General features: G+C 41.3%; 1 protein-coding gene across 6 annotated transcripts in view; it reads right to left on the reverse strand.

Annotated features, from left to right (window-relative positions):
• kdm6al (lysine (K)-specific demethylase 6A, like) overlaps window positions 1-14,793 on the reverse strand; it is a 202,826-nt gene that overhangs the window by 36,926 nt on the left and 151,107 nt on the right. For all 6 annotated transcript variants that reach the window (XR_001814098.3, XR_008397601.1, XM_047158979.2 and 3 more), the window contains 2 exons: window positions 14,449-14,751; window positions 13,982-14,123 (listed from right to left, as the gene is read on the reverse strand). Coding sequence is in view for 4 of the 6 variants with exons in the window: in XM_047158979.2 (XP_047014935.1) it covers window positions 13,982-14,123; window positions 14,449-14,751 (445 nt within the window). In the remaining 2 variants the exon portion in view is untranslated. The remainder of the gene's footprint in view (window positions 1-13,981; window positions 14,124-14,448; window positions 14,752-14,793) is intronic.

The following is a 14,793-nucleotide window of genomic DNA, read 5'->3' on the forward strand; positions in this document are numbered from 1 at the left end:
AACAGTGAATATATTGAGGATTTTATAAAATGAAGAAGGTGAAGTGATATGCCATTAATTACCCATGAAAATTCAACACCTCTTATCCTTGGGAAATTTTTCTAAGTGGATCCCCAATAAAAAAATGTATTAAAATGATATTCTTGTCAACACATCTTTTGTTAAAGTCCTGTTTCTATGCAAAACATGCTGGTTATTCCACACAATACATTCGTGTGTTGAAAAGTGGTGTTTGAAAGCCAACTTTCATGAGGCTAATGCTTGCTTGAGGAAACTGGCTAGTTTTATGGGCAATTTGTTACAGTTAAAATGACATTCCAACAAAAACTTTAAACTGCCGATGCTTTATTTATGGCTATGTACGACCCCAAGGCACTCTAAAATGCTGTCGACTGTGAGTGACATCACTTCCAACTACAAACTCGACCCATAGTATACACCCACCCCAACACTGATTGGCAGGTTTCTGTGCAAGGCATCGGAAATGCAAAGGGATTTTGGCAGGCTCCATACACGACCCCGAGGATACAAAATAGCAAACACGGTTATTGCTATTTAAATAGGACAGGGTCATAACTCGTAAGACATGGGAAATGCAGTTGCAAATGGACTTTGCGTTTCCATTTGAAATTTGGTAGACACTGTACGTTCATGAAAACGGAAATGCAAATGCTAATACTCGATTTGCATTTTCATTTGAATTATGTCACAATTTATGCATCAACAAATAGGAAGCACATCTGCAAATACAGTTTGCAGTTGCTTTTGAAAACTATCCACAAAATACTTCCATACTTGTGTGCTTGCATTTCTTTATTTGTATTAGTATAGCTTATGTCTGATCTCTTCCCAGCTTCCCAGACTTACCATCAACCAGCATGTCCACCACGGAGATTCTTGACTTTTTGCATGAAAAGCAACTGCAAGAAATCTATCCAAACATGTAGGTAGCATTGAGGATATCTCTGGTAACTGTGGCAGCTGCAGAGAAGACCTTTTCAAAGCTCAAACTGATTAAAACAGTCTGCCATGGCCCAAGAGCATTTCACTGGACTCACAGTGATCAGCATCAAACATGATACGTCTCAAAATTTGTCTTTTGATGTAATCATTGATGACCATGCAGCAAATAATTCCAGGCATGTGCAGTTTTGAAACAATTCATAAATTCAGAACAGGTCCTCAAATTTTTGCACAAAAAAAGTGACTACTCAAATGTTATATATATTTTATTGTGCTTTTTTGCCATTGTATTTTGGACATTTGAAACAGGTTGTTACTCAGATTCACTATTATTTATTATTATTATTTACTTTATATTTATGATAATGTTTTTCATTATTTATGCTATATAACAGTAAATTCGAGTTCATTTGAGAAATAAGTGTTTTTATTTTTGCGCGGTAGTGGTGGTGGTGGGGGTCAATCTAAAATCTCACCAAGGGTGCCATCAAAGCCAACACAACCTGGGCCAGCCCTTCTCAAACAACACTGTTTCCCTCAGGATATTGATAGACTGTGACCCTCTAACCATTTTTCACAAAAGAGCCGTTTTTTCCTTTTTGGTTAATGTATTTTTTTTTAAAGAGCCATTGCAAAGACTAATATTTTACTATTATATAAAAAAACACTGTTTTTCAATAACATTCAATAACATTTCAAAAACACTAAGTTAATTTTACTTAACATTTCAATTTCAACTTTATTTAGGTCCAGAGACAACTCGAAAACAAACCAATATGCAACAAACAATAGTTAACTTTGCAATATGGAATTAATTGTGCAGGCCTTTCACTTTTGAGTTTCCAGCTGAGCAGCATAAAACCTCTTCTCTGTGTGTGTGTGTGTGTGTGTGTGTGTGTGTGTGTGTGTGTGTGTGTAGACTCAACCACCGCAAGAGAAAAAAAACATCTGGTGAAGTTATATCCATGCTCTTTTCCCTCTCTTTCTCACATGTCATCATGACAGCACTGTTATGCACTGTTTGGGCTGAGAGGGGCACATTTTATTTTCTGAATGATTTTCTCCTTTTTTGGAAAATCCGCAGACAGTTCAGTTGCCATACTCAACATGCATGACTTTACATATTCTCCATCAGTAAAAGGTTTTCCTTGTCTTACAATCTCCAATGCATTCTGGCTTCCAGTTGCAGCTACTGCTGTCCAGCTTGCAGTTTACATTGGAGCTCCGTGCACTCCTTTCGTCCACCGGGTATTTTGTTGAAAAAGCTGCATGATGGGTTTCAAAATGTCTCTTAACTTTTTTTAAACGAGGCAACATGTTCTTTGCGAATTAAACACAACAGAGCACCAGAGCTTTCAATAAAAGCATATGTTTCAGTCCAGTCATTTTGAAATTTTTGATGCTCCTCTGAATTCTTTCTTTTCAAAATCTCCACAGATAAGATAGGTAGCTGCTTGAGTCTGAGTGCGAGAGGTTACCATAGAAATACAAGTGGTTTGCCATTGATGGGTCTCATGACACTTGTACACAGCACTGTATACGTACACTGACCAAAACAACTTGAAATATATTATTGTAAACTGACATTTCATTAACTTTGCTAGGCTGTACAACAAAGGAATTTCAATTTACTTTGCATTTACTGTAGGAAACTGATCTCTAGTGATGTGTCCAAGTTTATAATGACACCTGTCGAGCCACATGATTTTTGTCAAAGAGCCACATGAGGCTTGCAAACCATAGGTTCCTGACCACTGCTCTAGGGGAAACATACTACATTAGGTAATATACAGTATGTAAATACAAAATATCTTCACTAGATGTTAATAGACAGGAAGTCCTCTACCAGTTTACTAGCTAGCCTTTGCATTCTTGCTATCCTCATATTGATAATCATTCATGTAGTAAGACTCTTCATAATTCATTGTGAGCCCCAGATAATAAATAATTGGCTTAGTAACAGGGTTGTGGCTAAAGTTAGGCTATATACAAACTATATGATGGTCACATGACTTCAATATAACCACCACTAAGCTACAGAGAACTCTTTCAATCTTTATTTAAAAAAACAGTACAATTGGAAAATACTATAAATTGATGAATCTACAGGTGGAAAGTTTGAGTTGGAGTAGTTTGCAAGAGTGAGAGTATAAACACAATGAGGCTGTAGTAGATGAGTTTTCCTATTTGGTATGAGATGTTTAATGTCCCCGACAACCTGTGTAGTCCCATTTAGCCACTGTAGGCTCTTTTTCAAGACACATAAAAGCTTTAAAAAAACCATGAGTGGGGTATTACTGATATATTTTGTTATAGAATAAAATGTGAAAATACCTTGAGCTTGTGTTAACCACATACCTTATTTCAGGCATTTAACCAAAAAACCCAATAAAAAATAACTGTTGACTTTGGGACCATGGAACCGGAAATGCTAAAATGCTAACTCGTTTCCGGATTGTAGGACTCATTCCTGCACCACTCCATTTCTAAAAGGCACATTTCAGCCAATCATGTGGCAGCAGTGCAATGCAAAAAATCATGCCGATACAGGTCAAGTACTTCAGGTAATGTTCACATCAAACATTAGATTTAAGAAAAAATTTAATCTCTGTGACTTTGATAGTGGCATGGATGTTGGTACCAGATGGCTGGTTTTAGTGTTTTAGAAACGGCTGATCTCCTTGTTGATAAAAGAGGTCAGAGGAAAATGGCCAGATGGTTTGAGCTGCCAGGAAGGACATAGTAACTCCAATAATCACTCTTTACCACTGTGGTGAGCAGAAAAACATCTCAGCATACACAAAACATCAAACCTAGGAGTCACGTGATGGCAAGCCGGGAAATGGCAGCATGCTAATGTAAGGCTTCAAGTACCCAACGTTTAATAGATTATTTAATACGTATTTACTTCGCAAATTGAATAAAAATTCTGTGGATAATTAGATTTTTTTTTTTTACCTAAAAATGATCAACAAACAACGGCATGACCTCTTCCAAGCAATCAATTCGAAGGGCGCAGACATGCCTTAAAACAATGAGCACTGAAGCTAACAACACACCATCGCCAGAGTCAAGTAACCAAAAACAAAATATGAAAAATCCTTTCGCTGAAATTAGTAAAATGAACGCTACTTTGCATGGGGTGGCGAGTGATGTAATTACTATCAAAGCAAACACTAAAGAATACTACAGATGCGATTAGCTCCATACATGCTAGACTGCCAAAAATCGCATCTTGCATATGGAAGATGTATTAAACCACTTAACTGGTGATACTGAGAGGATTTAGAAAATAATAGCAGATGGAATGTAAAATAATCTGCCTTAAAGAGGGAAAAGAGGCAGGCTGCAAAATGAACAAGTATGTACTAAATATCCTATCTGAGGGTCTTGGGATAACTGGTCCAGATTCAAGATTGGGTGGAGTCATTGGAGCAAGAACAAGCAAGTTCTATGCAAGAAGAAGGATAACATGTTTTGCAAGAACAATTTTTATGCAACAGATCAAGTTTATTATGAAACACAAAGTAACACAAAGAAGTCTATGTAACTATTATATTCATACATTGTTTATATATATATATATATATATATATATATATATATATATATATATATATATATATATATATATATATATATATATATATATAAAATATAAAACAATATAATTAGACTCGATGCCAAAACGCTTCACTGCTGCTACTTCAGGTGTAAAATTCTGCAGTGCAGAGATTACAGAGTTTATAAACTGCAGTTTTGTCATCATTCCACACAAGGGACATCTTTACAACTTTACAACTTTACATCTTTAAGGTGTTATCCCACCCTATTTTGATTGACAGGATATAATCGGCCCTGATCATCGGATGTTTTTAAACTATCAGCCGATAGCGGGATAAATAGTCTTTATCGGCCGATACAGATTATTGGCCAATACACCGGTGCATTGGACACATCAACATTTTTTTCAGTAAATATATTTCCAATGAGTCTATTCTCATTAAATTTTCACCAGACATCAGTATTAACTCAAGAAATCTGGAAATCTAAAAACATTAAACAACATTAAAGTCCACAACATTAAATTCACAACATTAAAGTCCATAAATAAAGTTATGTGTAAAAGTGGAATGACACAGGAAAACAGCATTGAATATGCTAAGAAAAAGCAGTTCTCCAAGGCAAGGTAAGGCAAGGAACCAGCTGAAATCCCTAAGTAGTTATAAAGTAATTATACCTCTTATCTGTTCAAATGAATATCAGCTGGGTTAGTAAATTGATATTCAATAGAAAGGCTTTTCGTTACCAAGGTGTCACACAAGAAACATCTCATGATGGGTAAAAGCAAAGAGCTCTCCCAAGACCTTCGCATCCTTATTGTTGCTAAACATATTGATGGAATCAGATACAGACGTACTTCAAAACTTCAGAATTTGCCAGTAAGCACCATTAGGGCCATTATCCCAGCAACATAAAGTGTCATCAACTGGCCATGCACAGGAGCTCCTCGCAAAATTTCTGATCAGGGAGTCAGAAGAATAGTCAGAAGAGTAGCCCAAGAGCCAACAACCACTTGGAAAGAGCTCACTTGGAAAGTTTGTTACAACTCATTTGGACAAGCCTATAAAATACTGGGAGAGTGTAGTCTGGTCAGACGAGAGCAAAATTGAACTTTTTGGCTGTCACACCATGTTTGGAGAAGAAATGACACTGCACATCACCCTAAAAACACTACAGAATTTCTTGAGTTTTCGAGCATGTTAAGGGCCCCCAAAGCCCCCGAAACATTGACTGGCTGTAGGGCAACTGTGCATGGCGGGCAATGTGCAGTTATAGTGGGTAAATGTAAAAGAACTATGTCAAAATCATTTGAATATGCCACATTTACTGCAACCAGCTGGTGCCACTATAGGAAGTCTCTATTAAATACTACTGGATCTGCTCTGTTTATTAGGACCCGAGCACCACTGGTGTGACACCCTATTGGATCTGCTCCGTTTATTATTATTATTAGGGACTGAGCACCGGTGGTGCGAAGCCCTATTGGATCGGCTCCATTTATTAGGGCCCGAGCACTGCTGGTGCGAAGCCTTATTGGATCTGCTCCGTTTATTATTATTAGGGCCCGATCACTGCTGGTACGAAGCCCTACTGAATCTGCTCCGTTTATTATTATTATTAGGGCCCGAGCACCGCTGGTGCGAAGCCCTATTGGATCGGCTCCGTTTATTAGGGCCTGAACACCGCTGGTATGAAGCCCTATTGAATCTGCTCCATTAATTATTATTATTAGGGCCCAAGCACCGCTGGTGTGATGCCCTATTGGATCCGCACCGTTTATTATTATTAGGGCCCGAGCACCGAAGGTGCCGCGCGTCGGGTGTCCACAATTGTTTTCCCAGTGTTTATTATTATTAGGGCCCAAGTACCGAAGGTGCCGGGCGTCCAGTGGACACCAGAGGGCGCATGCACCGGAGGGAACTATTGTTTTTAATTATTATTATTTTTTTATGCATTGGTGTGACTTTAAGGGCCTAAACATACCCGAAAACTCACGAAACTTGGCAGACGCGTCAGAACTGGTGAAAGTGTAATAGTTCCATAGGGCATGGGCATGGTCGAGGAGCTCCATAGCGCCCCAGAATGCAGGCAATGGTCGGGATGAAGTTGCTCTGATGTGCACTAGATTTACCATAGTCATTGCTCTCATCAAGTGCAACAAAGTTCACATGGTTGTATCTGACTCCACCCAACAGGAAGTCGGCCATGTTGGATTTTCAAAGTTCCCTTTCAAAGGGAACTTCGACGTTGCGTTTAGCATAACACTATGGGAGCGCGTCTCGCGTGAGCGCCATATGAAGCTATTTATAGGCCTGCCGTGATCAGGTGACGTGGCAATTAAGCGCGGGTAATTCGACCGCAGGTAATTAGGGGGGCCGGCTTTGCCATCCAAGCCACCGTGGCATTGTTGGGCAAGGTCTATGCGGTAGTAGTCTTGCTTGTGGGTCACTGCAGACAATGACAGTGTTGCAGGCCTACCAAGCAGACTTGCTGAGTGAGCTTGACATATGGCGGCATTCAGCCAGCCCCTTCCCTGTTATCTGAAGGTCACCCTCTCATGGAGCCCGAGCCAGCACTAGTGCAAAGCAGACCCAGAAGTATGGGTTAACCCCCGCAGACAGCCAGGGGAACTGGGCGGCCACAGTCGTGGCCTGCTACTAGGCCTGATCTGAGAATGGTCATAAAGGCCATGCAGGCAAAGAAGAGTGGTCCTGAGGGGCCGTGGAGGGACGCATCAGGGGACATGAGGTTGTTATGGCAGTTAGCCCCCAGTGCTACTGTAGGGCCTCCCCTATCCAAGGCAGTCCCAAGTTTTCAGTGTTCTCTGGTCACCGAGCTGTCACAGGGCAACGAAAATCTGATGCTTTCCCTCCAATAGAATGTGGAATAGTTAACGTCACTAAAAGACCATCTGGCAGCCTGGAAACTACTGCCAAATGTGTCTCCGGAGAGACCGTTCAGTGGTGGCTGAGAAGTTGCGGGTTTCATACAAGGATGAAACCTCTGAGAATAATTAGTGTGACACGGCAATGCCTTCGTGCTCTGAGAATTTGAGTGTCCCCGGTTTCTAGCCTTGTGTCACACTCTAGGGGTGACTCCTTAATGCAAGACGGTAATGACCGATACCTCCCTCACGGGCTGGAGCGTGGTCTTAGACAGCTGTCCAACTTACAGTCTCTGGTGCGGCCCTCATGTGAAGCGGCATATAAATTGCCTAGAAATGTGGGCCATATTTCTAGCACTGAAATTCCTTCTTCCTCAATTGAGAGGTCACCATGTGTTTACAGACAATACACTGGTGGTCTCATAAATTGACCACCAAGGAGGATTATGTCCATGCCCCCGTTCAGGCAGGCGCAACTAATTCTTCTCTGGGCAGAAGGAAAGTTAAGTCAGTGATTGCAATGTACATTCTGGGAATATTTGGGGACAGACATTCTGTTGAGGCAGGGGCTGAGGCCCAGGAATTGGTGGCTCCATCCACGAGTGGTGGAGTCCATATGGCGAGGTTTGGCCAAGAGGGACTGCATGTTTTCGCCTCCGAGGAGACAACACACGGCCCGCTGTGGTTCGCCCTCACTCCTCCCGGACAATTAGGGATGGATGCCATGGTGCACATGTGGCCGAGGTCAGATCTGTACTCTTTCCCGCCATCGCTCTGCTCCCACAAGTTCTAGCGAGATTTCGCCAAGACAGTCTATGTCTGCTGCTAGTAGCACCTTATTGGCCAGCTCAAATATGGTTCTCAGAGATAATAGATGGCACTCCTTCGGAGATTCCCATCCGCAGGGATCCACTGTAGACCCAGTGAGCTGCGCAATAGCTACAGTCCTGGAGTTCTCACAAGAACATTTCTCAGCGGGGTGGGCTCCTTCTACAATCAGGGTTTACATGGCCGCCATTTCGGCTAGCCACGCCCCTGTTAATGGAGCCTCTGTGGGGCAACATCTTCTAACTTCCAGGTTTATGTGTGGTGTCAGGCGGCTGAGGCCCATCTGCAGGCCACGCAGACTTTCCTGGGACCTTTCTGCGGTCCTGGAAGGTCTGTCAGGTGCCCCATTTGAGCCCTTCAAGTCGGCCTCTGAGAAGCTTCTTACTCTAAAGGTAGCTCTTCTTCTGGCCCTGACATCTCTCAAGCGAGTAGGAGATCTACAAGCACTCTCTGTTGCCCCTCCCTGCCTTGACTTTGCCCCTGGATTAGCCAAGGCCTTCCTGTATCCTATGCCGGATTATATTCCTAAGGTGCCTACACTGGCTGCCCACCTTGTGGTGTTGCAGGCTTTCTGCCCTCCAGCATTCGTCACACCGGAACATGAGAGAATGCACCTGCTGTGTCCAGTAAGGGCTCTCTGTACTTACGTCCACCACTCTGCCAGTGGCGTAAGTTGGAGCAGCTGCTGGTCTGCTTTGGCGGGGACAGTAGAGGTGATGCTGTGTCAAAGCAGCGCATATCTAATTGGATAGTGGAAGCAATCTCTATTGCTTATGAGGTGCGCAGTCTCGCTACGCCTCTGGGCATAAGGGCTCATTCCACTTGGGCGGTCGCCTCCGAGAAGGCTTTGTCCGAAGGGGTATCCTTACAGGATGTGTGTGCTGCTGCAGGGTGGTCTACGCCACACACATTCATTCGTTATTACAGCCTGGATATTCATTCCACCCCAGGCTCGAGTGTCTTGCAGTGACCCTCAGGCTTGGGTCTTTTTGAACAGGCCATACCCTCGGAATGACGGAGTGGGTATTTTCATTTCATAGTGTTATGCTAAATGAAACGTCAAAGTTTCCTTTGAAAGGGAATGTATGGGGTAACCCTGTTCCCTGAGCAGGGAACGAGATGTTGTGTAGCTTTGTCATACCAGGGCAGGCTTGTGAATTCGCTTCAGATAATAGAGGCTGATGGCGCGGTTCACAGGTGCCATAATTATATCATGCGACACGCTTAATTGCCACGTCACCTGATCATGGCAGGCCTATAAATAGGCATGATTTTGTAAAAGCTTCATATGCCGGTCACGCGCGAGAAGTACTCCCACAGTGTTATGCTAAACGCAACGTCTCATTCCATTCTCAGGGAACTGGGTTAACCCAGACGTTTTCACTGCATGGTGAGATATATTGAGTTATAGTCATAGTCAATAATATTGAGTTATAGTCATAGCGCCACTTGCTGGCAACAGGAAATGATGCATTTTACATCGTGACACACTCCTAACAACATGTAAGTTTTATACTAATTCTGGCCTGAAGATATCTACATGCCATTATTCAGTTATAGTCATAGCGCCACCTGCTGGCAACAGGAAATTACATGTTTTACATCATGATACACTCCTAACAACATATAAATGTGAAAAAGTGCTAAAAAAATGGAACGAAGTGCCCCTGGCAGAGCAGATCCAATGTGCATCCAGGCGCAAGGGCTCTTTCATCGCTGCTTGCAGCTTTAATTGTTATTTTATTTTATTTTTTTCTTCATGCATTCATGTGATTTTAAGGGCCTAAACATACACGAAAACTCACGAAACTTGGCAGACACGTCAGAACCGGTGAAAATGTAATATTTCCATAGGGCATGGGCGTGGTCGAGGAGCTCCATAGCACCCCCGAATGCAGGCAATGGTCGGGATGAAGTTGCTCCAATGTGCACGAGATTTACCATAGTCATTGCTCTCATCAAGTGCGACAAAGTTCACATGGTTGTATTTGACTCCGCCCAACAGGAAGTCAGCCATGTTGGATGAAATGTTGGATTTTCAAAGTTTCCCACGGTGTTTTGAGAGACTTAACATGGGTGAAAATAAATGAAACTTTGCATATGCATTTGTCTTACGACATTAATTGATGTGATGTTGCATTTTATCATAGTTGTGCCTCATAGGCTCTATAGCGCCCCTTACGTTTTAAATGCACATTCGACACCAATGGAATGCTCGATATTTGGCACACTTATTAAAGTATGGACAATTTATACATTTATTTGGTCATTTAACTTAGATGTGCTAAAATGGCTCGATAGCGCCACCTTCAAAATTTAAACAATTTGTGCCTCGCGCTATGTTTCACCTACATGTACGAAATTCTGTAAATGTGTAACATGCCAATACCTACAAAAACATCTCTTGAACCTATGCCCTAAACTCAACAGGAAGTGAGCCATTTTGATTTTTTTCTAAAATTTTTGCTTAAGTTTTTTGCCATTTCCAGACCTCGAACTTTTAGAGATTTCATCAGATCGGCATCATATTTGGTCAGTCTCATCTTAAGGCATTGACAATGCTAAATTGTGAAGTTTTTGAGTTTTCACTGCATGGCATGGGCGTGGCAGTCTCACAAATTTCAATGTTTTGCCATGAAAAAGGAAGTTGTTGTAACTCAAGCATAGACTGTCCATTTTGCTCCAAACTTCACAGGTTTGATAAAAGTCCCGGTCTGAAGACATCTACATGCCAATAATCAGTTGTAGTCATAGTGCCACCTACTGGCAACAACCATTTCCAGGCCACATATTTTAACAAACTCCTCCTAGAGATTTCATCCAATTAACATCATATTCGCTCAGTGTAATCTAAACGCCTTGGCGATGCTAAATTGCAAAGCTTTTGAGTTGTCGCTGAAGGGCGTGTCCATGGAGGTCTCACAAATTTCGATGTGAAACTAATCACATTTTTGAAGCCTAAATATGCTCGAAATCTCATGAAACTTTGCATACCCCTCAAAAGCAGAAGACATTTACATCTGATACAGATTTTAGAATGGAGTGTGGCAAAATTCCTCAATAGCACCACCTACAAAATTTCAACGATATGCTCCTCGCGCCACGTTTCACTTACATGTACAAAATTCGGCATACATGTGTAATCTACCAAAACATTCAAAAAAGTCTCTTGAACTCATGCCCTAAAGTCAACAGGAAGTCAGCCATTTTGACTTTTCTCTAAAATGTTTGCTCAGATTTTGCCATTTCCAGGCCTCGTACTTTAACGAACTCCTCCTAGAGATTTCATGAGATCAACATCATATTCAGCCAGTCTCATTTAAAGGCCCTGATGATGCTAAATTGTGAAGCTTTTGAGTTTTCGCTGCATGACGTGGCGGTCTCACAAATTTCGATGTTTCACCAGGAAAAAGGAAGCTGTTATAAGTCAAGCATACAATGTCCATTCTGCTCCAAACTTCACAAGTTTGATAAAAGTCCCAGCCTGAAGACATCTACATGCCAGTGTTCAATTATAGTCATAACGCCACCTGCTGCCAACATGGACTGGCATGTTTTACACTAACTCAGACATAATGTTCAATCTGCACCAAACTTCACATATTTGATACTAATCCTGCCCTGAAGACATCTACATACCAATATTCATTCATCATTATACCACCACCTGCTGGCAACAAGAAGTGTCTTGTTTTACACTAACTCAGACATACAATGTTCTATCTGCACCAAACTTCACATGTTTTGTACAAAACCTGAAGCTTCCTACATGCCAATATTCAGTTATAGTCATAACGCCACCTGCTGGCAACATGGACTGGCATGTTTTACACTAACTCAGACACTAATTTATTTACACTAATGTATTCCTAGTAATATATAAAAATATGCCAGCAAATTCTAAACATGGTAACAACATGCTAGAAACACTTAGGTAAGTGCTAAAGCGTGCTATTACTGCTATTAAACAGGAAGTTGTTACAACTCAAACATACAATGTTCAATCTGCTTCAAACTACACGTTTGATATGAATCCTGGCCTGTGGACATGTACATGCCAATGTCTAGTTATATTCATAGCGCAACCTGCTGGTAATATGAACCGACATGTTTTACAATAACTCAGACGTACAATGTTCAATCTGCACCAAACTTCATACGTTTTATGGTAATTCCGGCCTGAAGAGATCTACATGCCAATATTCAGTTATAGTCATAGTGCCACCTGCTGTCAACAGGAAATTACATGTTTTACATCGTGATACACTCCTAACAACATATAAGTGTTAAAAAGTGCTAATAAAATGGAATGGCATTCCCCTGCGAGAGTAGCCCCAACATGCAAACGGGTGTGAGGACCCGTTCATCGCAGCTTTAATTTTAATATTGTTTTCCTAAGGATTCCTTAGGGCTTGAGCCCTATTGTTTTCATTAATTTTCTTCTTCTTCTTCTTCTTCTTCTTATTATTATTATTATTTTACGTCCGCTCTTGAGTCTATGGCAGGACATAGAAATGTTTACAGGAAAGTTATGAAAATTGGCAGACATATAGAGGACAGTCTCAACATTAACCATAGCAATTTTGGAGTCTCTACCTTAAAACCTCTAGCACCACCAACTGCCCAAATCGGTACTCACGTTTATGTTAATAACTTTTGAACGGTGAGTCCTAAAAATTACATTATTTTTCCTCTGATTTCTCCCGATTCAATAGTCATAAAATACTGTATTTTACGAACAACTTGGCATATCATTAGGAAATCCGATATGTGTCTTTGGCACCATGCTCTAAAGCAGGGGTGTCCAATCTTATCCGGAAAGGACCGGTGTGCAGGTTTTCATTCCAACCAAGCAGAAGCCACAACTGTGCAACAAGGGGGGTTAAAATGCTGGATCTTGATTACACAAACATCTCCTTTGTAAACATTCACTTTACTGGAGTATAGTTAAAAAATTATTGACATTTCATTTCATGTGAGCCTCCTGTGGAGTATTCCACTAAGTTGGCCCTAAGACCTTAATCCAATTGAGCATGCATTTCACCTCCTGAATAGGAGACTGAAGAGAGAATCCCTCCAAAACAAACAACCAGTGAAAGAAGCTGCAATAAAAGCCTGGAAAAAAGAACGCAAAAGAAGACTGCAACTGTGTGGTGATGTCACTGGCCGCTGGCTTGATTTAGTTATCTCAAGCAAGCAAATATTAAGTGTTACTTTAAGACTGTATGTTCTAATAATTTGGATCACCTAACAATTGAGTGGTCTGCCCCCAAAGGTGACATGTACCAAGTTGTTTAACACATCTAGATGTAAAGATCAGGAAATGGAAGTTTAAATAATTCTGATCTATAATCTCATATTATATTTTAATCTCAAACCCAAATGTCTTCAGTGTATTGCAAAACAGCAAAAACAGTATTGGCCTCACTATTCCAATACTTTCAGAGGGGACTGTTTGTACATAGGTACATGTATGTATGCATCTCAAAGGAAAATAAGGGAAAAGCAAATTAGAACATAATTCAAAAGGTCTGTCCTAACAAGATTGTCACTCTTTTCTATAAGATGGGACAGTAGCATGGTTACTAGTTCAAACATCCTGTGACAAATTAGATGATGACAACTGCCTTTGACCAATCAGTGGTCAGCACTCTTTGCAGCTCCACCCGCTCTTTGGTCACGAAAAACAGCATGGGTATAGTATGGATCACCTGCCAATGGAAATGAATTCAAAATACTCACTTGATCATCTCAAAGAGCTTATGGTCAGATACTTTGATGTTCCTTGCCATGTTCCAGGAGAGATGCACCATTGGAACTGCTGACTTGACAGTCTGGAGTTTGTTCCACTCGTATCGTTCCACAGCTAATTTGTACTGATGTGCTGTGGAGAACATATACATTAGAGCAGAGTGAAATTCTTTTCTCTGCATATCCCAGTTTGTTAGGAAGTTAGAGGGTTAGCCATGATACAGCACCCCTGGAGCAGAGAGGGCTGGGGTTTAAATCCCCAACCTTCTAATCAGTAACCCAGAGCCTTAACTGTTAAGCCACCACTGCCCATGTTCTCTCACTTGTGAAGGCTTGACATGTATCAAGCACTATTATGGATGATTTATACCACAAAGCCTTTCATCCCATTCAAGAATGAAGATGCACATTTATGCTATAAGGCAGAAAATACATTTAATAGCACTCAATACACATACCAGTAAGAGGGCCCACATTCCAGGAGATGTTATTGCACCAGCCGATGGCCTGGACCCAGTGTACTGTGCCTGTGTTGATCCAAACCAGGTCTCCGGGTCGCTGGATAAATCGGTACACCGGAACATTGGCCTCATACATATCTTCCAGGTTTGGCCACCATGAACCCATCAGGAAGTTGACATTGTTCTTTTCACAGAACTCACTCATTACCCCCCAGTATGGCTCAGGAACTGCAAACCACTCACAGTCGCCTGGCCCAATGTTGATGTTGACAGAGCAGAAATTGTTATTTTCTTGATGACCTGAGGATGTATTGATGTTTAATTATTACTTCATAAAACCAA

The sequence above is a fragment of the Ictalurus punctatus genome, chromosome 12 (genome assembly GCF_001660625.3).
Source record: "Ictalurus punctatus breed USDA103 chromosome 12, Coco_2.0, whole genome shotgun sequence".
In the NCBI taxonomy this organism is placed as follows: Eukaryota; Metazoa; Chordata; class Actinopteri; order Siluriformes; family Ictaluridae; genus Ictalurus; species Ictalurus punctatus.